This window comes from Vidua chalybeata, chromosome 19, assembly GCF_026979565.1.
Source record: "Vidua chalybeata isolate OUT-0048 chromosome 19, bVidCha1 merged haplotype, whole genome shotgun sequence".
Taxonomy (NCBI): domain Eukaryota; kingdom Metazoa; phylum Chordata; class Aves; order Passeriformes; family Viduidae; genus Vidua; species Vidua chalybeata.
This window is the reverse complement of record NC_071548.1, coordinates 4,736,737-4,762,612: the sequence shown is the minus strand read 5'-3', so window position 1 is coordinate 4,762,612 and position 25,876 is coordinate 4,736,737. Positions and strand designations below refer to the sequence as shown.

General features: G+C 54.7%; 2 protein-coding genes across 5 annotated transcripts in view; one reads left to right on the top strand and one right to left on the bottom strand.

Moving 5' to 3' along the window:
- Window positions 1-5,214, top strand: part of UNK (unk zinc finger) — a 45,657-nt gene extending 40,443 nt beyond the window's left edge. For all 4 annotated transcript variants that reach the window (XM_053960575.1, XM_053960574.1, XM_053960572.1 and 1 more), the window contains one exon: window positions 335-5,214. In XM_053960575.1, coding sequence (XP_053816550.1) covers window positions 335-490 — 156 coding nt within the window. In that variant the 3' untranslated portion in view covers window positions 491-5,214. The remainder of the gene's footprint in view (window positions 1-334) is intronic.
- A 1,269-nt stretch (window positions 5,215-6,483) lies between these two features.
- Window positions 6,484-20,581, bottom strand: UNC13D (unc-13 homolog D). Its single transcript, XM_053960511.1, has 32 exons — window positions 20,436-20,581; window positions 18,338-18,370; window positions 17,948-18,055; window positions 17,194-17,253; window positions 16,913-16,979; window positions 16,654-16,831; window positions 16,485-16,529; window positions 16,020-16,088; window positions 15,766-15,835; window positions 15,335-15,439; window positions 14,952-15,044; window positions 14,607-14,710; window positions 14,287-14,404; window positions 13,628-13,752; window positions 13,275-13,365; window positions 12,950-13,006; window positions 12,766-12,863; window positions 12,480-12,531; window positions 12,045-12,175; window positions 11,689-11,809; window positions 10,978-11,118; window positions 10,719-10,817; window positions 10,145-10,351; window positions 9,905-9,973; window positions 9,520-9,599; window positions 9,196-9,301; window positions 9,050-9,121; window positions 8,844-8,927; window positions 8,443-8,563; window positions 7,755-7,878; window positions 7,270-7,475; window positions 6,484-7,177 (listed from the first exon to the last, which is right to left on the bottom strand). The coding sequence occupies exons 1-32, from the start codon at window positions 20,490-20,492 to the stop codon at window positions 7,074-7,076; spliced, it is 3,195 nt and encodes a 1,064-aa protein (XP_053816486.1). The 5' UTR covers window positions 20,493-20,581; the 3' UTR covers window positions 6,484-7,073.
- Between the last annotated feature and the right edge of the window lie 5,295 nt (window positions 20,582-25,876).

Genomic DNA, 25,876 nt, shown 5'->3' with positions numbered 1-25,876 from the left:
GCAGGGCTCTGCCCTCTCTGCTCCTACAGGTCACAGCTTTTTCCCTTTTCTGAAATCAGAAGCCTGTCAGAGCACTTCCAGGTAGATGTAATCAAAGTGAGCTCTAGCTGGCTCACAGGAAGATAACTCCATCTTCTTTGTGCCTGAAGTACAGAGCGTAAATCAATCAAAGCTGCTCTGTTGATCCTAACGGTCCTGAAAGGCATCACACTGTGCTGCTTTCCTTTTGCTTCAGGAGATAACAGGGTAGACAGCTGCAAGCCCTCCCTGCCCTTCCCCAGGCTCTTGGCCGTGTGCGTGACGCTGACGCTGTGCCCTGTCCCCTCTCTTGCAGGCGGTATTTCAGATGCAGTCAGTGAAATGCCTTAAGTGTCAGGAGGAGAACCGGGTGGTGTTACCGTGCCAACACGCGGTGCTGTGCGAGACGTGCGCTGAGGAGGGCGAGTGCCCCATCTGCCACCCCAACAGGCCCCACTCTCTGCAGTCGTGACCTCCCGAGGACACTCGTTCTGATCATATCCTATAGAACTTTTTAACTTTATACATACGTACATATATATGTATGTGTATATATATATATGTATATATGTGTGTGGATGGGCGTGGCTGTGCACGTGTAGGGACGTGCACACACACACACATGCACACATGAAAACAGAAAATTAGTTGCAGAGCACTTTTTAATATTTTACATCCCGTATCTAAACTGCCCCTCACCCGTGCCCCACTAATTCTAACTCTTGATGAACTTTGAGAGCTGTTTTTAATACAGATCAAAGGGCCATTTGCAAAGAGTCTGTGTTTCTCCTCTTTTCTATTTAGGTGATAACAAATTTTTGACTATTTCCAGAAGGACTTAGAGTGGGCAAGAGGGGCTTCCATGTGCTTTCCAGAGGAAGAGTTGAGATCATGGGGAGGATCGAGGTGGTTTGAAATGACTTGCTCATGCCTTCGGTCCCCCTGCTCTTTCACTGACCCAGCTTGGTTAAAGCCGTCCTCCCTGATGGGAGCTCTGCCAGGCTCCTGCCTGGAGGGCCTCACACTGCCCATCTCTGAATGTGCAGGAACTTTGTCTGTCATTTAATCAGCAAAGTTCACTTTTTAAATTTTTTTACACTCTTTGTATATTTGTATGAAAAGATGAAAAGAGGGAAAAAAAAATTTCTATTGGACCTAGAGCAAGCCAAGCCCCAAAATTCAGTGGCCAGTGTTCACTGCTGATGCAGCCAACATGTTCCAGGTCTGAGCAGCCTTAGAAGTATTGCCCTTGGGTGAGCCAAAGCCCTTTATGAAGGAAATCTGGATGCAGAGGTTAGTTCTCTCCAGGCACCCCTTTGTCTGGTGGCTGTTTAGAGACTTTTTACTGATTCAGACCAAGATTAGTTTTGTTTTAGCCACAGGGACCTGATTTGTAGTCACTGCTGAAGTGCATGAACCAATTCCAGGTAGGCTGAGGACATTTTTGTTGCCTGTGTCAGCAGCTCAAGGGTGGTTTGTGGATTGCTGGCTCCAGAAACCCTGGTGCTGGAGATGTGTGGTGACAGAAATAGTCCAGCAGGACAGAGAATGCCACCAGCTCAGACCTGCCCATCAGCTGAGCTTTCCTGTGACTTTCCTTACCAGCATGTCCTTTGGATTTTTACATCAGGTGGATTGCAGTAACCTGCTGGGATCTCAACCAAAAGGCCACTCAGTTGACTAAACATTTTTATTTTGCACAGGGATGGTCCTGTGCTGCCCCTCCATGACCTGGAAAAGCACTGGAACCTCCAGCAGCCCACTATTGTAGGAAAACTGAATTTTTACCAGAGCCTCTCAGAAAGCTTCATATTTAATACAAACACATAATTAGGTTTGTTTCCATAATTCCACCTTTCCTCTCCATGGAAGGGGTTAATATGCATTCCCAGATGATCTCTTAAGTGCAGCTCTGTGTAGTTCTTTTTTATGTTTTCCCATTAACTTGTTTTTGGGTTTTTTGGTAAAAATGCTTTTTTTCCATGTGTATTTTATTGTAACTAGCATCAGGTTTTTTAATTTTTTTAATGGAGAGACACTGTTGAGTGACTATTGTGGCTATGTTGTTTGGTTATAGCCTTTGAATGTCTGTGCCATGGGGCAGCACATCTGCCTTGGTCTGATCTTAAGGAAAGACCTTTTATTAAAATACATGAACATTTCTCTTTTTTTTAGGAAAAATAAAAAATAAAAAAAAAATAAAAGTGGGGGGGGAGGAGGAGGAAAAAGCCCATTTAAGAAAAAAAATTACTAAAAAGTTTTTTTTTTTGTAACTAACTTAAATCATAGGAAATAAACTCTTGAATCAGATCTTTAATATTTATAAGCAGCAGAGCTGATCAGCCCGTTTTTGGCTATGGTTTGTAACACTTTTCATGAGCATGGGGGTTTCTCTGCTCCTCTGCCTCCCTGGGGGCTGCTCAGGGGTGATGCTGCCTTTTGCCAATCCTCTTTTTCCAGATCTGTCCAGCAGCAGCTCTGTGATTCCACCAGGGAATCCCTCCACATGGAGCTTGTCCCCTGAGGGCAGCCTGGGCTGTCTCCTGGGACTTGCAGTCATGGGGTGATGCAGGACTTGGGGGGGTTAAGGGCAAAGAGCTGTTTGCCCCCAGTTTCCCTGGGGTACAAGGAAAAATTCCAGGCCAGAGAAAATGTGTTTTTCCCTTTTGAGTAAAACAGTTTCTCTGTTTTAAAACTTACACTGAAGGACCAAAGAATTCAGAATTTCACCTGTTTGTGGCCCTTAAATTTTAACTTTCCATTGCCACACTGCACTCATGGCAGAGCAGCCTGAAGGAATTAGCACTAGACCCTTCCCTTGCCCCCACCCCCACCTCTCTCAGCACTCTCTTTGCACAAGCACATAGACTTTCTCACTTTTCTCTGGTTCTTGAAGAAACACTTCCTAAATTTAGGTTTCTATCAATTTGTTTGCTGCTTAAAAAAAAAAGGAGAGGAATATTGAAATGTGAATTTATTTTCTTAAGCATCAGATGGAAAAGAGAACTTCATCTTTGCATATTTTGTGAATGTTCTGGTGGGCCATTTAAAGACAATTTCCGAACCAGATGAGGTGGGAGCAGGGGGAAGGAGCAGCATTCCTGGCCCATTCCAGCAGATGTTGCTGCCTGCTCTGTGCAGGAAGGACAAACCATAATCACAGCACTGCAGTTGAGGCTTAAGAGTCAGTGATCAGCTTTTGTATGGTGTAAAAACAGCTGAAATAAACCTGGTGCTAATAAGTGCAGCCCCTGTCACGTACTGTCAGGCTTCTTTCTGAAGCAGGAACTCCCTTTACAGGACACACAGTAACACAGCAGAGCTGAGGGGGCTTCAAAACAAAAGTGGGGTCCACAGAGCTGGGGAGCAGCCCAGCTGAAGAGCCCCGACCATGTCTGGGTCCTGCCTCCTCACACAGACTCCTGAGTGGATAATGACATTTTCCTCCCCAAATTTTTGGGAGCTTCAGAAGAGCTGACCTTGGTGACGAATTGGGCAAGTCAGACACTTCTGAGTAGAGAGCTGGGGGAAGGAGTTGTGGTTGTGATGTGAAACCACAGCATCCTAAAGGTCAATAAACTTTTACTTTATTGCGGAAAACCAACCTAGAAGCAGCTGGCTTGGGACAACACTAGCCTGGGTAGATCCAGAGCACCAAGCAGGGTCAGAGCTGTAGGTGAGAGCCAGGAGCTGAAGGATTTTAGCATTTTGGGCTAACAGGACCACTTTGAGCTCCTCTCTGGCCTTAGGTGCCGTAGCCATGTGCCTGCAGTGGCACGGGAGGGACCAGGAAACGTCTCGGAGCTGGAGCACATTTCCTAAAGCAGATCCCACCCCTGGGGGGTCCCTGCAGCTGATCCCCTGCCAAAGGGTTTTACACTTCTGTACATCTCTGAAGCTGAAATGTGCCACTGGCAAGGCTTGTGCAGCTGAGACAATTAAGAGAATTCCTTACCCTGGGAGGAAGCCCGTAACACTGCATGGACTTAGTCATCCCTTGCTGTTCCACCGGCCTCCGAACCTCCTCTCTTCCTCCTTTTCCCCTATCTGAGAAGGAAGAATATTACCAGTGTTTTCCTCCAGAGTTATTATAATCCTTGGAGTGATGGCCAACAGCAAAATAGATGTTACTGATGTAAAACCTAGTATTTTAAAGGTGAAGTATTCCTGCAAAGTAGTGACTGCATTGGAGAGATTTCTGGGGCTTCCCCACTCTGTAGCTTCCAATGTTAAAACAAAATAAATACAGTATACATTTTAAAAAAATAATAATAATACACACTGCAGTATTTCTGGTGGCAATTCTTGCCCAGTCCCTTCCCTGCTTTCCCCAGGAGGAAGGGCACTGGGCAGAGGCGCCCCTAGTCCGTGTAGAAGTTGGCAGAATGGTGATCAGTGGTGTAAAACGTGTTGTTGATTCCATGTATAGAACTGTGATTTCAGCTGTCGTTCTCTCGTACTCTGTAAATATGTGTTTTGGCTGTCGGAAACCTGGTTTAGACTCTTTTCTTGGCAGAGTGAATTTGCATGTGGGGCTGGAAAGAACTCAATCTGTGTCACAGTTTCCAAGGGCAGGATGGATTTTTTTTTTTTAGACGACAATAAATTTTTATTTTTTTGCTAAGAAAAAAAAATACCAACTGAAGCGGTGTGTGCGTGTGTGTGTGCATGCGTGCCCGGGTGGATGTGCAGCCCCAGGCTCTGCTCTGGGCTTTGGGAGGGTGGAGAAATCTGGGCTTTGGAGCCCTCAAAACAACAGCTCTGTGGCCAATTTTCACACAACTAAGAATAATTTCTCTCTGAGCTCCCTCCCTTTTGGGGGTGTTGCAATTCACTTTCCTGATGGAGGTGTGGTGAAAGAGGGGGAACATCAATGCAATGTGGTTAAGGTTGGGGCAGAGACCTCTTTGTAAGTTGCAAATCCAAAAATTTTTCACCCAAATTCTTGGTCTGGACATGGATTTGTGTCCTGGAAGAGCCCGGCTGGGCAGAGGTGAGCTGTGCCTGCACAGTGGATACAGTGTTTTGTGTGCTGGCACCCAAAAGAACACACCTGGCCTGTGGATCCAAGAATTACCTTAGCTTTGGTCTAATTAATGCTTCAAAGATGCATCAACCACTTCCCATTAGTCCAATCAGAAGAATAATCTGAACTGGCCCATTTGTATTGCAGATTATTGGTAACTCAATAAAATCAGTAGATCTAAGTGCCAGCCCCTTCCCTCTTGTGTTCTAGCCATCCGCCTGGGTCGGGTTCCTCACCAGGATTAGGAGGATGATGATGGAGATTTCTTCTTCTTCATCATTCTTGCATTTGCTAGGAGCTGTTTTTGTGTGCTTCAGGCCTTATTTTTTAATGTTTGGGCTGTTCTGCTCCATGGGGTAAGTTGTGCTTTGACTGATTAAGGTTTATTAGTCTTTCTCTGTAAAAGGTGGGATTTCTTTTAGGGTGGGAGAAGACCCACACCACTGCCTGTAGCTGAGCAAAAATTAAGCTCAGTCTTATTCACTTGAATAAGACAGTGCAAACAACCTCAGAAGAGAGGTCAGCCCATGCCACCTGCTGCATGGGACATGCCTGACTGGTGGCAGCCCAGTGCAAGGTGGGACACAGTGATTTTTAAAAAAACAGCCAAAAATGAGCTGAGACCATATTCAAACCTCCAGCCTTGTGTAGTAAACCTTGTAATAAAGCGTGAGGTGGCTGCCAGCAGGTGCCAGCTCCAGATGAGCTGTGGGGTGCAGGCACAGGGTGCTGGACCCAGCTGACACCCTGAGACAGCATCCCCACAATCCCAGACCCAGCTCTGGAATATTATTTCTCTTCACTAAAACCTAAGCCAGCAAATGGCTTCCTTGAGAGCCCGCAGTGCCTTAATCCCCCCTGCTGTGGGCTCTGTCACACAGATACCAAAGGAGCTTTTTTCTTTTCCCACCCCCGCATCCAGGATGTGACCTGAGCTGACCCAGCGGCTGCTCTGCCCACCGAGGGAGCAGCTGGTGCTCAGGCACCCGGGAGGGGGATGCTTTTAATTCCCTGGTCCTTGGCAGCTCCCAGGGACCTGCTGCAGCTCAAACACGTCACCCCCGTGCAGGGTGGGGGTAGAGGGAGCTCCAGATGTATCATTAGTACTAATTGCAGAGAAAACAAGCTCCAAAAGACCCAACAAATTGTTAAAACCACCTGCCTTGTCGTGCATTTTTACTGTCGTACTGGGTCACCGCACATGGATGCAACCTGCAGAGCTTCCCACCACTTCCAGAGGGACCCGGGTCCCTGGCACAGGCTGGGAGTGATGCCAGGGACCTGCACCACATGCCTGGGCTGTCAGCTGCCCAAAATACCTCCTGGTTTGGCTACCAGGGCTGTGATGCTCTTTATTGCTGCCCAGGCTCCAGCAAGATCCCAGGCTTCCAGGAGGTCAGTAAAATTGGTGGTAAAATAAAAAAACACCCAAACAGACACAAGAGCTATACACATTTTAAAAAAGGAGAAATTCAGCAGCTCCCACCAGACCTCAAATGCCTTGTCCCACCCCACTGTGATGCTGCTCCTATCACAGGGCCACTGCCCCCAAGCACACAGCCCACGCATCAGCTTTGCTGCTTTCCATTTAAAATAAGAGGCTTATCCACAAGAAAATGAGGGGGAAAAGAAACTTAAAAATCTAAAGAAAAACCAAAAATGAAGGCAGGTTTGGCCATGGCTGTCCCCAGCCTGAATCAGTTGTGTTGCAGACAGGAGGGCTGGGGACACGGCCAGGAGATGCAGCACTGGCAGTGACAAACTCCAGAGGGACATGCAGGGACAGCCACACTTTCACATCCCTCTTGTAGTGTTACTAGTCCAGGCAGGCAAAGAAATCCCCTCCAATCCAGCTGCCCACCCTCCCAGGCTCATGGAAGCGTTGCTGCCCAAGGGTAGGGGTGAGTTGGGTGCTGGGACTTGCGGTGGGGCAGGCACAGGGACCCCTCTGTCCCCACACTCCCTGCAGATGGTTCTGGCTCCAACACCACAAAAGTTCCCCTTCTGGGGCCATCTTCCTGCCCCTCCCTCACTCTGTCTCCTTGGACTGCTTGGCTCGTTGCTTGCGGAGCTTAACGAAGGCCTGAGCGTCTTTGTCCTTTTTCCTGGACTCCAGCAGCTGCAGGATCTCATCTGCCAGAGAAGAGGGGAGTGATGGTGGGAGATGCTCCCCACAGCTCCCTCTCCGCTCTGCAGGGGCTCAGCCTGGCTGTGGCACCACGTACCCGTGGGCTTGGGGTGGGTGAGGGGGAGCCGGGTCTGGGGCACCTGTCCCATGTCAGCCTCATCCTCTGCGGTGTTGAGGCCGGGCAGGTGGCACAGGGGGAAGAAGGCTTCTCCCTCCAGGTCGTTGGCCCCCAGCATGTCGTAGTCAAACACAGTCAGCAGCAGACAGGCCCCCTCCTGCCGGCACTTCTCGGAGGGGATCAAGCTGCAGGGGCACGGGAGGCAGGGGATCATCACATCCCACCCCCTCGGTCACAACCTTCTGTGCTCCACGGGCAGCCACAGCCCCACGCTGACCCAAACCCCTCAAAGCTCAGGGCCCCAGCACAGCCCCACACCCTCCCAGGTGTTTGGGGGACCCCAGTGGGGCTGAAATCCCTGGACATGGCAGCTCCTGGAGCAGCAGCCCCATGGCAGAGGCTCCGTTGAAGCCTGAGGGGCTGTGGGGACTGGGGGATCCCGGTGGGTGTCAGCCCCTACGTACAAGTCGAAGGCTTCGTCGAAGAGGGGGTGCAGCTCGTTCTTCTTGCACTGGGTGGTCCGAGGCACCACCTCGGGGAACTCGTGCCGGGGCTCCAGGGTGAGCTGCACGAAGGGGTCGCTGGAGCCTGGTGGGGTGCAGACATCAGCCCCGTACCCTGGCCCCTCTGCCCCGGGACGAACCCAACCGGGGGGGTTTGGAGACCCTGGGGTGGCTGCAGGGGGTGCTCAGGGCAGCCTCACCACAACCCCCAGCCCAGGCCGGGCTCCTGGAGGGTGCGGGAACATCCCTAAGCCTGCCCGCACAGCGATCGGCAGGGGTGGCTGCAGGAGGAGTGACCTCTCCTGGAGAGCGCCCCAAACGACAGCCGGACCCGGAGAAGGTCGCTGCTCACCCCGCCGTGTTTTTTATCTGCGACTGGAAGAAAAGCCGCCTGCCCTGGCTGCTGGCTTGTGCCAGAAGCAGTGGGATATGGGCACTGTGTCCTGCTTGGTCCTGCCTGCCACATCCCACTGAGACACCCAGAACCAGTGCAATAACCCCCCTTTTCCCCCAAATCCACCTCCTTGGATAAAAAAGCAAATCAAGAGAGAGTCCAAGCATTGCCAGCATCTCTCCTGACTGGGCCACACCAGGGACCAAGGACAGGGGACCCTGGGGCAGGGTGGCTCCCCTGCCCACCCACACCCACCGTTGGAGTCCAGTGGGATGAGGTTGGTGGCGTTGAGCACTTCCACACGGAGTTTCTGCTCCGAAGGCCGGTACAGAGCTTTGATGGTCACGGCCCCGTACTTCTCTGAGCTCGTGTCCAGCTGGGCAGTGGGATACAAGGATAAGGATGTTGTGCTTGATCCCCATCATGGAGGGGATGCACAGGGTTGGGCAGAGGCTCAGCAGGAAATTTGGGGTACCAGGGTGTGCTAGAATCTTCTGGGATGCATTGAGCCCCCTCCTGCTCAACGCTGTGGCCAAACCTGCCCCAGCAGCCCCAGGACCGGGAGGGTAGTGGGGAAACTCCTCATTTCCACACGCAGGGCCTGTGAGCAAAGGTGGGATGTGTGAAGGGGCTGGGAGCACCATCTGGACTCCTACCTGCTGCTGGATCCTGTTGATGAAGTATTTCTGGATGAGTTTGCGGCTGGTGGTGGAGCAGAGAGCCAGGTGAGTCTCCAGTGTCTGTGGGGAGGGGGAGAGGTGATAGTCAAGCACACGGACAGATCCATAGCTCAGGAATGTCGTCCCTGGCATCCCTGCCTCCCACAGGAAGCCACAGGAACTCCCTATCCCCATCTCCATACCCGGAAGGTTGCACTGTGGAGGGTCTCCAGCGGCAGCCCGCAGCCCTCGGCGTGGAAGCACAGCTCCAGGCTCTGGGGACAAGGATGCTGTCAGCTACCAACCAAACCCCTGTCTTTGCCAGGCACCCCCTGCTTCCCCTTGGTACCTTCAGGGCACAGAACAGCCTCTGGCAGTGCTGGACCGAGGGCACCTGAGGCCCCTGTGCTGCTGAGAGCACGGACAGGGTGTGCTGCCACAGGAGAGTGAGGAGACTGCAGGGGAGAGGGAGGCTGTGAGCAGGATCCAGGGGCTGGGCTGCAGGGATGGTCTTCAGCTGAAGGGCTCTGCAAAGCCCCAGAAGGAAGCGCCTCATCCTGCCAGCCCTGAGGTGGGATGGCCCCAAGCCCCTTGGAGCTGAGGGGATGCTTCTGCCCAGGGAACGGTGATGCTGGTGGCCTCTTCCACAGTGCATCCCAAGTGCCCTGGTCACCTTTTGAAGTTCTCCTGGACCAGATGCTCATTGAGGTACTGCAGCTCCGACTCCAGGAACTTCATGAGCGGGATGATGGACTGCAGTGAGAGGAGAGGGCATTGTGGGGGGCAGTGGGGCATATCCAGCAGGGCACAGCAGGCCAGGAAGGATCCCAGAGGGGCTCCTTCCCACACAGGCAGGCTGTGCCTGGTGTGGTCCTGCTGCTGACATGGGCATCAAGCGAAGCCTGTGGAGCTCTGGGCCCCGTCACTGGTGTGTCCTGTGCCCCAGACGTAGGCAGGGAGCAGTGATGGAGGGTGACAGAGGCACCCACCAAGCAAGCAAAGGCTATCCATGGCTGCCCAAAAAAGATGGTCCGGGAGGGGCTGGACTAGATACTTACATCCTCAGGCTTCTGGGTGTCACTGGAAGATGAGAGCTCCTGGATGTGTCTGGCAATGCCCTTGTCCAGCTGCCAGGGAGAAATGCAGGAAGAGACTTGGACTTTGGCCTCCGCACCAGCCTCCCCGTACCCAGCTCCACCTTGTCTCCATGCCAGGAGCATTATGGGCTTCAGGACACCTTGGGTGAAACTGCTCTGGGCTAGGTGAGGGCCAAGGGGGCATCAGTGACAGGTGGTCACCTTGGTAGCCAGGGCTTGCACCACGTCCCGGACCTCGTGGTCCAGGCAGGCCACGGTGCTGTCGAGCTGGTTGTGCAGAGCGTTCTGGATCTGCTGTGGGTCGATGATGCCCCTCATGCGCTGCTCCAGCTGGGCCCAGTCCAGCTGCGATGGCAGCTTCAGCATCAGCAGCCGGAGCTGCTCGATGTTGTTCACCACGATGCAGAGCTGGGGGAGGTGGGTCTGCTTCAGGGTCCACACCCCCTGGAGCATCCCACATCCCCATCCCCAAGGCAATCCATCATTATTCCCGTTTCATTCTCCATCCTCATCCTCATCCCTAGTCCCATCTCCATCACCATCTCCAGTCTCATTTTTATCCTCACCTGTGTCCCCATCCCCATCCTGCTCTCCCTGCTCACATCTTTTCCCTCCTGATTTTCCAGGATTATGGCTTTTGATGGCCAACTGGTCCCTGTGGAACCCAAACTGGGGATGTCAGCTGGGTTCTCAGCAGCTCAGCTCCCTCTTTGTCCAGAAACCAGGGCCAGATCCTGCCTTTCCTGGAGCAACCTGGACAGGTTCCAATACCAACCCTGTTGGCCGCCTCGCCCTCGTTCTGCTCACTCAGCGACAGAGCCTCAGCCCTCTCCTTGATGAGCTTGCAGTACATCAGGGAGATCTTGCACATGTCCTGCAGGACAGAGAGGAAACCAATGGGACTGAACCAGGCAACACGGGGACCACCATGGGCTCAGGGAACCACATCACTGGGGGTACTGGCTCCTTCATGGAGACACAACCCCAGGAGCAGGAGGAGGAAACTCCAGGTGCTGGTGCCCAGCTGTACAAACCTCCAGGAGATTGACCATGATCATGAAGGCTTTCTCAGTGTCTGGCCAGTTGAGCTGCTGCCAGGTTGTCACGATCTGGGCGTAGCAGGTGGACAGGTCAACAGTGGATGTGCTGTGCTTGTGGTACCCGTAAGGCTTCAGCTGAGGGGCAGAGAAGGCAAATGCAGCTTGAACAGGGAGATGCCATCCCAGAGAGCAGAGCTACTCCTTCACTTTGGGGCTCTCTGGCCCATCATCAGTTCCTTATCTCCCAATGTCATCACACAACCACTTTGGAGAGAGGAGATGAGGATGGATGGAGCAGCACGAGCTCCCTGCTTCCCTCCATACAGCCACCCAGTGCTGCTGGACCCCACTGAAGACCAGCCTGTGGCCCCATGTATGCCTTCCCCCACCTTGTCAGAGAGGTTGGAAGCAAAGGGGATTCTCACAGCATGGCCTGAATGCAGGGTCCTCAGATCACATGGGCTGCCAGGGATTCAGTGAGGGAAGGGATATAGGGACACTGCATGGGGCCAGGGTGGGTGGGATCAGCTGGCCCAGGGGACCACATACTTTGTTATGCCTTTGGGAGAGGAACCAGGCTGCTCCTGGGCTGCCAGAGGCACCTATGTGGTGGTCTCAGTGCTGTGAGCCAGGCACAGCAGCAAGGCATGGAGGACAGCTGCAGTGTCCCAAAGGGAGGAGGGAAATTTCTCCTCCCCACGTTACCTGGTCCATCTGGACGGCTCTCTGGGCCCTCTCCAGCGTGGTGGTGTAGGCTTTCTGGAGCCACAGGGGCAACGCTTCCTCAAACCACTGGTGGAAATTGCTCAGAGCCAGAGGTCCATCCCTATGGAGGAAGGCACCGGTTCTCCAGCCGCACAGCAGCAGCACGGGACCGTCACCCTTCCTGCTCTCACACCAACCCCACCCAGAGATGAGCCCAAAACCCTCCTGGTGATGCTCCCATTGACACCAGACACCAACAGCCTGCTCTGCCTGGTGTGCAATTAGGATCCAGAGATCCTCTCAGTGAACTGCTCGATCCCTCCCTCTGGCACCTCTCCCCTCTCAGGGTTGGATACCTGCTTGGGAGGGAATTCTTCATCTGACAGAGCTCCTGCAGTTTCCTGTAGAGATCAAAGAGGCTCTCGGCCGTGGGTCTGGACATGCTGCTGTCAACCTTGTGCAGCTGCTCCTGGACATGCTCTGCCACCTGGATGGGAGCAAGACGTGGGGGACTTTGTGAGGTCTGGCCAGTGAGGTCTGGCCAGGAAGGCTCCTGCTGGAGTGAGGCTCAGCTCGGGGGACTCCTCTTCCTTTTGGGTGGCATTTCAGGAGATTTGTTTGGTCAAATAGTCCCCATAGTCACCCTATGGGCACACAGGGATAGAGGGGGAGTTTCTCTTGCTCCCCTTCCAAGCTTGCAACAAGCAGTTGCCACCTGAAAGGTGGCCAAAAACCTCAGCCTGGCTTTAGACCTTAGTCCCCTGAGGGCAGAACAGCCCAGGCTTGCTCACCAAGCTCTCCAGCTCCAGGTAGGCAATGGAGAAGATATTCAACTTCAGGTTGCTGCAAGAGAGAAATGTGGAGTCAGGAGCCTGCCAGCCCCAGCCCAGCAAAGGCAGACCAGCAAACCTGGCCAGGCCATGTCCTGGGTGAGGACAGCACAGCTCTAAGGGGCAGAGATGGGACCAAAGATCCCACCTGTGGAGCCCAAGGGCCAAGGAATGAGGCATCAAAGTGCCCTGTCACTCTTGATCCCAAGGAAGGTGGATGAGGGTGATAACAAGCACTGAAACCTACGTGCTGAACAATTTATTCCAGATCTTTTGGCACTGCTTGAGATCTTCTATCACCTCCAGGAGGAGCTTGGACAAGGCTTTGCTATTCTCCTCTATACTCTGCAAAGGAAAGAACAGCTTGTTTTCAATGCTCAGACATTCTGAGGTGACTTTATCATGTCGGAGGGACAGAGATGGGAACTGACCTTCACCATGGGCTTGAGGTGCTGCTTCTGCATGTGGAACCATTCTGTTGTGCCCGACTGCAAGAGAGGAGTCCTGGTGGGATGGCAGGGAAGCAGGAGGAGCCAGCTCTGTCACCCCTTTCACTCTCCCTGTCCCCTGGGTGAGGGGAGAACCTCTGGTGGGAACCACAGGCTAGGGCCACCAGGTTGAAGGGGTGGGTATTTCCCATGCCATGGTGATCCATGTGGATTTGCTGAAGTGTGGGCATTGGGCAGGGGGTGGAAGGAAAGGGAGACCCACAGGGTCCCACCCTGCAGAGGTTGGGCTGGGTGAGACCCCCAGTACCTTCAGAGCTGTGGAGATCATCTGGGGGAGGTCAGGGCTGGGTGTGCACAGCTCACGGAAAGCTTTGGTTTTGCACATTTGGACGAGGACCCTGCAAATGAGAACCTGGAGTGAAACCCAGCACCTGCCATCAGGAACAAGCACCTCTCCCCTCAGAGAGAGGTGCCCAAACAGCCTCCCCCTCCCAGAAGCATTCCTGGGAGCCCAGGATGAGGTTTGGGACGGGACAAGAGTCACAGCAGCCTAGATGGAGAAAGGGCTCCCCCTGAGTTTTGCTCAAGCTCAGGGGCTTGTCCATCACCGTGGCCAAGCCACAGGACTCCACATGCAGCTGGCACCAGTGGCCAACTCACCGGAGCAGGGACTGGAGCCTCTCCGTGGACCTCGGGACAGAGAGGGGGAAAATGATGCGGAACCTACGGATGAGGGAGACCCCGTAGGTCAGCAAGGACTGGAAGGACTCGGCCAGCTCTGCTTTCTGGGGAGAAGAAAGGAGACATGCATCGTCCTCGTCAGTGACAGGCAGATGCTGGCAGGACCATGGCACCACAGTGGAGGGAGGTGCTGCTCCCATTCCTTTCCAGCCTCCTCCAGGGATGGGGAAAAAACCCTGATGTCTCTGGTAGCTTCTCCCTGGAGGGACTGAACTGAGCTTTGTGCTTAAACCTCATTGCTATGCATGGAAAATTCAGTGTCTCAGCAGGGTGCAGGGATGCTCTGGGAAAACAGTCTGGGAAAAGCAGAAATTGGGTCATATTTAAGTTTTGCAGGGGGTTGTGATTGACCTGATGGCAGGGATGGGGGAGGGGGATGTCAGTGCAAAGGGAAAGGGGCTCTGCACAGAGAGGGGGAACAAACCAACAAACCACTGGGAAATGCCCTCCAGACACCCTGGCACCCCTGTACCCCACAGTCTCCTGCCCTTCCTGGAACTGAAACAGCCCCAGGGGCTCTGGGAGGAGAGGCTCAGGCTTGGGTGCCTCGGGCACCTTTCCCTGATCTCTGCCCTCACCTGCTCTGGCCTCAGGCGCTCCTGCACCCACCGGTACTCGATGCTGGTGATCTGGTGGAGGAGGCAGCTGCTGCTGAACTCTAGGCTCTGGTAGAGTTTGCTGTAGGCCAGCCACTGCCTGGGGAAGAGGGAAGGCTGGGCTGAGCCCCCGGGGGCTGGGGGACACCCAGAAGCCAGCCACAGTCACAGCTGGGGTCACAGGGGGCACCCAGGTGTCCTGGGGGCAGCACCTGAGCTCATGGGACAGACCAGCTGTGGTCAGAGGGTGCCAGGAAGGCCCCAAGTGCTGCACTGGGGCGCCCTGGCTGTGGGGTACTCACGCCATGTCCTGGTGGAAGTCAGAGAGGTCCTTCTGTGTGGCGTGCAGGTACAGCACGGTGCTGGCATGGCTGCTCAGCTCTCCGTCCCAGGAGGTGCTGCCAGCCTGCCAGGAGGGAAAGGGGGAGGAATGTGTCCTGGAGCAAGACAGGATGAGGAGGAGGAAGACAGGCACCATGGAGGGGGAGGGGATATTTGCAGGAGTGGGAGCCCCAGAAAGATGCCAGGCATCATCCTGACCCTCATTCCCATCACACAGTGTGTTGGGGTGTGGGCTGCAAAGGAAGGACTGCCCAGCCCAGCTGCTGGAGGGCTGTTTCTGGTGCTGGTAGCAGCCCTGGTGGTACCTGGTGCTGCAGGATCTCGTGGGACACCAGCTGCTGCAGCAGGTGGCGGTGGACGGTGTAGCTCGGCTGTGTCCGGCTGCTCGTGGTGGCCCTCTGCAAAGACACAAGGCAGAGAGAACCATCACCTGCCTGGACACACAGGGACGCTGTCACAGTGGGGACAAAAAGCAGGGCTGGAGAGCCAAGGGCTACAGGTGAACCAGGAGCAGGGTCCTGGTGCTGGCACAGAGCCCAGGGGAGGGTCCAGCACCTGCAGACCCTAGTGCTGGCACCTCTGCTCCTGGGACAGGCACCTGTGACCCCAGACAAGCCCCAAGGGACAGGCAGCTGTCCTTCCCATCCTGCCAAGGCAATGGAAAGGAGCTTTCCACATCCCGTCCCACCTTCTTGTGAGTCAGTAGGAACTGCAGGTGACAGTGTCCCCGCTCGGGATAGGTCTCTGTCCGTGGCTCCAGCTGGTACCACTGGTCATTCCAGCAGTGCAGGTCCTGCAGGCACAGAGGGACAAGGGGGAAGCCCTGGGCAGCCTTCCCAGGAGAAGGAGTTCATTCAGTGACCAGGGGATCTTCATCCCACTGCGTTCATGGGGCAGGAAGATTCTGTATTGGATTAAAAACACAGGCTGTGCAGTGACTGAGTGTGTTGCCACGACTGTGGCATAGTGAGGGACCTGACATCGGTCTGTGGCTCTGAGAAGGGATCCTGGGTGTGCCGGTGCTGCCACGGGGCTGGGATCCTGCCCGGACCCCGGGAGGTTTCACTGGGGAAAGTCCTGGGGAGTCCCTCGGAGGAGGGGAGGCACGACCGGGCTCACCTTCAGGCGAACCACCACGTTCCCCAGGAAATCGTCCTGCCCTTTGTCTTTGCGAGCGTCTTTAAAGATCCTGAAAGGCACAAACAACGGAGGGGGTGGGAAGGTGTCCTGCACGACCCGGCCGTGTTCGGGGTGGAGAAGGGTGACACAGACCTCCGCCTGCCCTCCCTCCTTCCAAGGGCGATTTTTAAAATCCAGCAGGCAAATAACCATTTTCCAACCCTCGGCAGCCTTGGGGCCGCACCAGCACCAACCTTTTGAGGCCGTGGAGGTCCGTCAGCTCCCCCAGCTTGTGCCGCATCGACTCCACCACGTCCGAGTCCCTGCGAGGGCAGGAGGCAAAACCCACGGCGGGGAGAGGGGGAAATGCAGGGGATGGAAAAGCAGAGCAGGGAATTGCAATGACGGTGGAGAAGGGAAAGCACAGGAGCAGGGAAGTGTCAGTGTTGAGGCCACCCCCAAGCCCAGCCCAAAGCTGTGAGCACGTGGGTCTCCATAAATTAAACCAGGGCTTAGGACCAGCCCTGCCTGGGCACAGCCAGCCTGGGCTTTCCCTGCTGGCACAGGTCACATCCTGCACTGAGCACTGCTCCACGGAAAGTGAGGGGGAAAGGGGCTCCCAGCTGGCTTCGGGGCCTTTAAAAAAGTTGCAGATTGAATCCCAGGAGGCAGCACCCCCTCGGGCAGGGTCCTGGGCTCGCTGGGATGCTGTCACTCACCACATGTCCAGGTGGAAGCTGGCTGTCTCCACATCTTTAAACTCCCTGCAAGGCACCAGGGGATGTTACTGGAGTAACACACGAGTGGTGAACCCCCATCCCCAGCCAAGAGCCCTGGCCACGCCCTGCACCCCCCAGAGAGCAGAGCCAAGGGGTGGGGGTGGCTTACAGGATGAAGGTCTCGTTCCACACTGGGCTGAGGGTCTGGCTTATGACTTGGGTGCGATGGATTTGGTCTTCGGGGATGAGGTCTTTGACCACAGCCTTCATCCTCTTCTTGTGGTCGGGGTGGGCTGGCTCCTGGCTCCTGGCCTCGATGCCCAGCAGGCAGTATGGGTCACTGAGCCCTGCGAGGGCAGAGGTGTGGGAATCCCACTCAGGAGCAGCAGCTGCCCCTCTTCCCACGGGAAACCCACCCCTCCACTTACCACTGACATCTTTACCCAAAATTCCCTTGGCTTCCTTCACAGTGGCTTTCAGGCAGTAAATGGGGCTCTGGAAAAATGAATAAACAGCTATTAATGTGCGGGTCACCAACCCTGTGACGAAGGATCACCCCTGCATGGAAGGATGGGGCTGGAGCAGGACCTTGCCATCAGCTCCCACCCAAGCAGTGACAACCCCAGGGCACACCAAATCCCAACCACAGGGGCTCAGGGGCACTGCAGCCCCCCAGCACCACTCCAGCTGCACCCTGGGGACACTGTACCTCCAGCTCCATGACTTGCTGCATGATGACGCCGTGCTCCTCTGCGTTCATGCCAAAAGCCTGTGTGGATATTGGGGCTGGTGATGGATGCTGCCCTGTTAACAGGGGCTGGAGAGCAGCCAGGGGCTTCCCTCTGCTCCCTGGGAGCCAGAAGCAACCCAAGGGGAGAGGAGAGTGGCAGAGTCCAGCAGAAAAGCTGGGGACCAGCTGAAAGCTCTTGAGGGAGAGCCTTCCTCCCACCATCCCCAGCCTAAGATAAACAATTCTCCCCAGGGCTAATACTTCCCAGCCACAGGATACTCCCAGCCTTCCAGCTGGATGCTGCTGCTACATCTTTCATGGTGCTTGTTAAAAGCTCCCTCTGAGTGACCTTGTAGGGAGCCAGAGGAATGATTATTGGCTCCAAACAACCAGAGAGAAATTGTGTGTGGTGGGGTCAGGGCAAGTTCTGCGTAGCTGGGATAGGGCACTTCCACATCCTGGCCCCTAGAGGCTCTGGTCCAGCCCAAGCCCCTGGCACACGGAAAGCCCAACCTTATTCAACATTAATATTCTCAAGTTTGCAAGTAAAAGTTTATTATTCAGCCTCCTGAGAATGTTGTGGTCTCTTGTGAACCACCAGAGTAAATCAAAGCCCCTTTAAAATCTCACTGAGCGAGCTTGGGGCATAACAGCCCCCTACCATCCCCTGTAGGTGGGAGGATGGACATGTCAGGGGACAGGTTTTGGGGACCCTATCAGGAAGGGGATGCACCTTCTGCACGTAGGAGTAGAGCTCCTGGGAGTCCCTGACGTGCTGCTGCTCGGGCTTGCCCAGGCGGTGCCGGATGGTGTAGAGAACCTCCTCGTAGAGCAGGGCCAGCTGTGGGGGACAGTGCTGACACCTCATGTGGGGACAGCCAGCAGGGACGTGCTCCAGGCATCCCCCAGGATCAGCAGGATTTCCTTGCATCCCCCAGGATCAGCAGGATTTCCTCCTCACAGCTCCCCAGGCTCCGTGCCAGGCCCTGCCACCCCCTGCATCCAGCCCTGCCCGCCCACCACCAGCTGTCCCTGGGGAGCTGAGCCACGTCCCTGAGCCCCTGCAGCACTGCCACGCCCTCCAGTGCCACCAAGGGAGACCACAGTGGGGCCACACTCGTACCTCTTCCTTGGAGAACCGGTGGGACAGATCCATCTGGGGAGAGAAGAGAAGCGGAGAGGTTTCCCATCAAGAGCACAGCTTGAGGAGGAAGTCGTGGCCGGACAGGGCAGGGCAGCCAGGGTGGGGTGGCATCACCCACAGCACATGAGGCTGGGATGTCCCAAAGGATGCTGTGTCACCCCACGGCCAAGGGACAATGTCCCCCATCACACACCAGCAGGGCAGCACGGGGGACTTCACCCCCCAGTCCCATTAATTGAGGAAGGGCCTGCGAGGGTGGCAACAGCAGCTTGGGGTGACCCCCAGGAGGCTTTAAAAGCCAACCACCCACCTCTCACCCCCCAGAGCCACTCACTCCAGCAGCACCAGGCTGGAGAGCAAAGCAGCTGAGGGACAGGGCAGGGGGCCAGAGCACCAAGAGGAGCTCCAGGCTGGGCAAGGAGAAGTCAAAAGCCACCAGGACTTGGTGCACTGCTACAAGTCTCTGAAAGCTGCAAGGGAGCACTGCTCATCCCCCACTTGAAGGATGCCCAGTGACAGCACTGACTTTCCAAACAGGAATTAAATCCAAGCGGTGACACTGCCAGAGGAAGGGGACCGGTGTCCCTGTGCCATCTGTCACGGGTCTTAGCACTGGAACCTCTGGGAGTACAAGGGGGTGACACCAAAAAATGCAACAGAAGTCTTAAAAATGAGTTTGGGCTTTTCTGGGCTGAGGGGCATCTGCAGAGAATGGTCCCAGCACCTGCTCATGCAGGGCCGGTGGGGATGGATGGATGGATGGATGGATGGATGGATGGATGGATGCATGGATGGATGGATGGACAAATCCTACCTGTGGGTCAGCCCAGGCCCCAAAGTGACCTTAGGAACCCCTAACAGAAAAAAATAAACCAACCCTGAGCTTGAACATTAACATTTGCTTATGGCAAATCTAGGGCTGGCATAATCCCCTGGCCATCTGGACTGAATTCAACCCTTCCAGCCCTGGCAAGTTTAACCCTTGAGTTGCTTCTCTCCCACCTGCCTCCACATCCTTTCTTGTACCCACTGGTGGCTGCTGGGGGCTCTGGTGGCTCAGTACCCCCCTGTGAAAGGGGAGCCTGTTGCACTCAGGAGGTCCCAGCCTGCCCCTGCCCAGATTCCATGCACCTTCTCCTGCTGCTGGCACTGTCCTGCCCGTGCCAAGGCATGGGGGGCATGGCCCCATCCCAAATCTTCCAGCATCCCCACAGTCAGCGCTGCCCCATTGCAAGGCCAGAAGCGCAGAGAGAACAGAAAAGGATTTTATTTCTCTGCTGCTGTTATTTATTACCAGCAAGACACGGGCATCTGTTCCTCACTCAGCAGTGGGGTAGCCCAGGAGGTCAGGGGAGGAATCCCTGCTGGTTTTGGGGGCAGCTTCCTGCTGTTCCATTCTGCTGCCCGGGCAGCAGGATCTGCTCCGTGCTCCCGTGTGCACATGGGACTGGTTAAGCTAAAGCTGAGCTGAGCCACCAGGACGTGTTTACTGCTGCTAATCCTCATGCCAAGAGCCCAGCTTAAATCCAGTAGTGTTGCTTAAATCCAGGTCTGGATCCAGCCCCCAGCATCAGCCCACCCCAGCAGCTGCAGCAGTGGGGAGGCAGCAGGGACAGGGGCGCTCAGGAGAGGGGACAGGTCCCCGAGAGGGGACACCCCCAGGACAGAGCAGCCCAGGAGCCCAGCACGGGGCACTGCCCTCGTGCTCCCAGCAGCACCGGGCAGAGCTGTGGCTCCCATCTCACCGGGACAGACACGGGCACCCAGAGGGAGATGTCATTTTGGGAGGGCCTGGAGCAGGGCTTTGGGGCAGCTGCGGCAGCACAGAGCCCGGAGGGGCTCAGAGGGGACCCTCAGTGGGGGCACAGAGCTGCAGCTGACCCCGTACTCACCCTGGGTGCCCAGGAGTTTGGTACCTCAGTCACACCCGGGCCTCGGTCCCTTTTCCCTCATCCCCCTTGTCCAGCCTCGGCGCCCAGCACTGCCCCCAGGGTCCCCTGGCACAGCCACCCTGCCCTGCCTGCTGCCACCACACCTGCAGCACCGTCCCCTGCCCCCTGAGCTCAGATCCACCTACCTCGGGGCTCTCCGCCCCGGGGAGGCTCCCCGGGGGGCTCTGGCCAGCAGGATCCATCTCGGGGCAGGCTGAGTGTGGGGCAGGGCTGCAGCTCTGCCTGCAGCTGCGGCCTCCCCCGCGGCTCGCTCCTCAGGGAGGAAACCACAGCCCTTATCGGAGCGTGGCCATATTAACACAGCGGAAACTCAGTGCTGGGGCTCCTTGCAGAGCGCCCCGGGACGCAGGCGCCCCGGCCCCGCTCCCCAGCACCCCGCCACGGGCCCTGCGCGGCACACAGGCCATGGGGGCCAAGGGAAGCTGCCTGCTGCCACTTACGGGCAAGGAATTGGGAGCCAGTGGAGAGAAATAGCCCTGAGAAGGCAAAGGCCAGCAGGGGAAGGGGGCGATGGAGGGGATTAGTGAAGGCAGTACTGAGGATCTGGGCTCTGACGTGTTTTCGGGATCCATCGTGCCCTGGGAGCAGAGGCAGGGACCTTGCAGAAAGCAGGGGGTGTCTTCAGCCCCGGGGGATGGGGGGATTTGAAACCCCATGCAAAAGCTGCAGGATGAGAAGTCTTTGCAACACCCAGGAGAATTGCACAAGGTTGGGCTGAGAACAGACACAGTAAAGAGCCAAGAACAGCACTGAGAAAGGGCCTTTTTCTCAAACGGGCTGTCCAGAAAGAGCTGGTTACTGAGAAAAAAGGAGAAAGAAATGACGTGGAAAGCTTATTCTTTACCGTCAGCTTTCATTCTTGTAAACACTTTTATCTGACTGCAGCTTTGCCAGGCAGTTGCCCTCCCCTCGCAGATGCCTATCAGGATGCTCTCACTGATAACAAACCGGGTGGGGGAAGGCTGGGCTGGGCATCAGGAGATGGCCAGGGGTAGAGCCAGTTTGCTCCTGGGTGTGTGTTGTGCCTACAGGCACAGCTCCTGGGCTTTGGAGGAGCTGTTGAGTGCACAAGCATTTGCTGCTCAGCGGCCGGACCCACAGCCGGGGAAGGACAAGGACATCAGCCCCTGCTCAGTGTCACTGCTGGGGTTTGGTGTCACTGCCGGGGCTGCTGACGAGCCACAGGCCCTGTGCAGCAGGGCAGTGACTCCCCAAGGGGAGTTTTTTGTCTTCCCCGCACCTTTCTGGCCCCTGGATGGCCCAAAAGCCATGAAAAAAAGATGTTCCAGATGTAACACAGACGGCAGTGGCTCCACACTGGGACCAGTGGTACTGTGCGGGCACTCAGGGATTTGTGCTGAATCCAAACAGGAAACCATGACCATGGAAACTGCACTGGAAAGTTTGTCTCCTGAAGACCAGAGAAGGAATCAGAGTCCACAGCACAGAGCCTCACAGTACGCTGGCTCCAAGCAGGGCTGCAGGAGGATGCTGGCTGCAGCATCCCTGCAAGAGGATGAGGGCAGGCAGCCAGTCCCTTCCAGCCTTGCACTAATCCAGTCCTTTAATCGAGGCAGGTTGCACTCTTCTAATTGCTTTAAGAGAGACACAACCTCCCTTTGCCTTGGAACCCTGTAAGAGCAGGTTATAATGGCAAAAGGGGTTTCCTGAAGTTGTGGGACCAGGAGATGGAAAATGGGCTGAAAGCAGAGGCAGGGGTTTGATGTGGGGGGTACATTTTCTTTATCCAGGTCAGCCAGCACAGGACTGGGGCCAAGAGGGGCTGCACAGTATAAAAACATAGAATTTTCAGGAGTAGGGGGATGCCAAGATAATCTACAGAATAAAAATCCAGAGATACAGTGAGACACCCAAAAGCTGAAAGGCACTCCTGAGATTTTTCAGCCTTGTCCCCTGAGGTCTGAAAAAAGCTGTTTGTTATACTTCTGCTCTCTCCCCTGCCAGGAGGGCTCTGGAAACTGTCCCCAGAAATTGGGTGCCCCAAGGAACTGGGCTTCAGAACCCCTTCTTGTGCACTTCCCAGTTTGGCACTGAGCCACCTCCTCACCCCACACCTGCTGAGGATGCTCATTCCCTTTGCTGTCAGAGATGCTTAGAGGTGCTTACCCAGCCCTGCCAGCCTCAGCCTTGGCTTTATCCAGCCTTTTTCCATTGGCTCACCTTGGGCAAACAGCTTCAAAGCATCTCCTCCCTCAGTGATTGGGGGAATCTGGTGGAGAAGCCGATTCCTGTCCCGTGACATACACAAATGCAGTTTATTGATCTGGGGCATCAGCTCTGTGCTCCCTTGCAAAATGCTGTTAGTGGGAACTAGAGAAAAGTGCATGATGGCCTTTGGAAACCATTGCTGTCATCTTTGCTTTTAGCTTTGATAGCAAAAGCAAAATCTGGCCCAGAAAACAGCAACCCCAGAGGTAAAAGCAGGACATGGACTCAGCCTCCTTGAGCTGCTCACACGTTTCACTGCTCCTTGCCAACAAAAAATAACAGCAGTCAGAATGTCTCTTGCCTCAACCAGCACAGAGAGAACAGCTGAAAGAGTTTAGTCAATCCTCAAATCCACTTCTCTCCTCCTTTCACATTGGAGAAGTAAAATCTAGTCATAACTATTGCTAAACATCAGACAGTGACCCTCCAGCCAGAAGCTGGTGGCTGGGCTGGGGTTGTGCAAGCTTTAGAAAGCAAAAGTTCAACTGCAGTGTGGAGGTGTCTGTTTAAAAGCTCTTTCCCCAGCTGGGCACTGCACTGGCTTGCAATGCCCTCTGGAAATGCTCAGGCACAGCCCAGCAGGATGGGAGCACACAGCTCCCATCAGAGCCAGCAGGGTCCTCAGGAAGGACTCTGTGCAGGGATCACATGGATTCAAGCCTCTGTCTGTGCCATGGGAGAGCTGTCTGGTGATCAGGTCTCAAAAGCAGCAGTTATCCTTTTTTCCCTGGGTTTTACCAGCAGCCACCTGTTCCACAAAATACCAGTGACAAAAATCACTGAGCTCCAGTATTTGCACATCGAATTACTCCTTGTCCAGGAAACAATAAGAGAAGCCCTAAAAGCAGCTCCAGAATGAGTGAGGATTTCTGGTTAGTAGAGACAATCCTGATAAACTCCTGATATATTTCTCCACACTGGCAGACAATTAGCAAAATATCCCAGATAGCCAATGCAGGACTTCCCAAAGGGATGGGGTTGGCATTCCCCAAAACAGCCCCTGCTTCCATGCTGTCAGCCTGCCTCCCAAAATAACCAACATATATATGCACAATGTGGAGTGAAGCCTTTTAAACATTCCTTTTAAAAACAAGTCATCCTAAAGGAAAACCCTTTATACCTGTCCCCAGTATAAATAAAGTCCACAGCTCAATTGTGAATGGGGTTACCGGTGCTGCTGAGAAAACAGATCTCCAAAGAACAAGCATCATCACCTTCTTTATAGGGAATCATCTTCCCCTTGAAGGAGAACCTGCTAGGAAAGTACCCTCTACCAGCATTAATAGGAATTTATCTCCTACCTCTTGTCTTGATCCTGAAGCCGCAGCCTGGCCTCACTCTTATCTCTCAGATGGAAATGGGCAAATAGTCAAAAAACTGATTTCAACATGTCCCTCCCTCACTTCTCCTTTAAGCACGGGGTCTGATGACTCTGCAGAACCTAATGGCGTCTGCCAGGCTTTGGCAAAGGGGAGAGTGCAGGCACCAGGCAGGGGAGAGGAAGGGAAGGTGGTTCCAAAATGAAAGACATCCCTGTTTGCCCTCTTTGGGGCTGCCCAGGTGAGGTATCCCTCTGGGACCCACTGAGTGCTGTGGGGCCAACGATTCCATACCCAGGAGGGATGTCAGTCATCCCCCCTCCCTTTTCCTCTGGGGCCCTCCAGTTACTTCTGCCCTAACCCCACAGCTCTCCTGCCACAGGCTCTCCTGAGCACTTCGGGGGCACCTCACAAAATATGGTGGCACCTGGGAAGGAAGTGGGGAACACACAGTACCTCCCACCTCATTTGGGACATCTTAAAAGGATGTCAAGGCAAACTCCATCCCTCTGGGAAGAGCAAAGGGGACTTCCAGCCACCCACACAGGACAGGGCAGTTGTGAAAGCTCTGTTCCCCTTGGGAGCCCTGTGCAGGAGCAGAGGTTTGGCACAAGAGCTGCCAGCTTCATGGCAGGGACATGCAAGGATGACTCTGAGGAAGTCACAGACTTCATGTGTAGACCTGGGTGTCCCCCATTTGCCTCATAGCACCTTGTGACCACTTTAAAATGTTTTCACCATCACTGTCATGTGCTGTCTTCCACTTCCCTCTCCCAGTGAGATAATTTTGTTTCAGACACTGGATTTATCATCCCCTCACCGCAGGGACAGAGAATGGGGGACACATTTCAAAGCCAATTTATTTGCTGGTTTGGGGGCTGAGTTGATAGCAGCAGGACCTACAGCATGTGCCTGAGCTGAGGAGGGATCAGGGGGATGCTTGTGAAGGTGGAAGAACCCAGGGCTGACATCCAGTGTCTTAGGTTGAAATATGTTAGTGGGGGTGTGTATTCTATTCCCATCTGTCAGAGCTGGGGCAGTTCTCTGCTGTTCATTGGGCAATTTTTGCTTTATCTCTTCCACACCCAACTCTCCCTCCAGGAGATCTCTTCTGTTCATGGCCACTGAGTGTCCCTGCATGGCTGAGAAAATTCCATCATCCCATGGGGAGATGCTGCGCCCAGGGGAGGAGCCAAGCATTCCTACCTGGATACAATCTGACTCCTGCAACACCACAGCAGCCTTTGCCCACTGCATTCCCAGAGGAGCAGCTTTCTGCCCCACTGCATTCCCAGAGGAAGCCCAGGCCCATCTCCAGCAGCCCTGGAGCTTCAGAGGAAAACTCCAGCCTTGTCCAGGATCCTGCTCCAGCAGAAGCACAGCTGGCACTGCAGGAGGGCTGAGCCCCCATGGAATGGCACTGCTGCCACCACCCTGACCCACAGGGTGCCAGGGCCTGTTCTGACTCTGGCAGTGGTTTGTTTTCTTTTTTTGTACTATTGCATTTGTATTTTTTAATTTTCCTGGTAAAGAGCTGTTATTCCTACTCCCATATCTTTGCCTGAGACCCCCTTAATTTCAAAATTATAATAATTCAGAGGGAGGGGGTTTACATTTTCCATTTCAAGGGAGGCTTCTGCCGTCCTTAGCAGACACCTGTCTGTTCAAACCAAGACACTCAGGTACCTCCATGGTGCCCATTAACCAGGTTATTCTGGAGCACAGATACCAAATTACTGATCAGCTCCAGCACAGAGCATTCTCCCCATGGCTTTTCCACCAACAATTCTCCCCACACACTTGCCAAAGCCCCAGAGGAGCCCAGCAAGCTGCACAGAACCACATGCTTGTGATGGGAGGAGGCTGCAGGGCAACCCCTCCCACCGCCCCCACATTCCAGAGGGACATGCCAAGACATGGAATACTCTTGCAGTCAGTCTGTGCCAGTGTGTCCCAGCCAGAGCCCAGCCCTCAAAAAGCAAAGTACATGGAAAAGGAGGAGGAGGAGACATGACTTG

Excerpts from the sequence above, each read along its gene's own strand:
- UNC13D (XM_053960511.1), bottom strand. The coding sequence starts at position 20,492 with ATGGATCCTGCTGGCCAGAGCCCCCCGGGGAGCCTCCCCGGGGCGGAG. Across the intron at positions 16,530-16,653 it reads TGGAACGAGACCTTCATCCT|GGAGTTTAAAGATGTGGAGA; the intron begins GTAAGCCACCCC and ends GGTGCCTTGCAG. Across the intron at positions 15,836-16,019 it reads GACCTCCACGGCCTCAAAAG|GATCTTTAAAGACGCTCGCA; the intron begins GTTGGTGCTGGT and ends TGTGCCTTTCAG.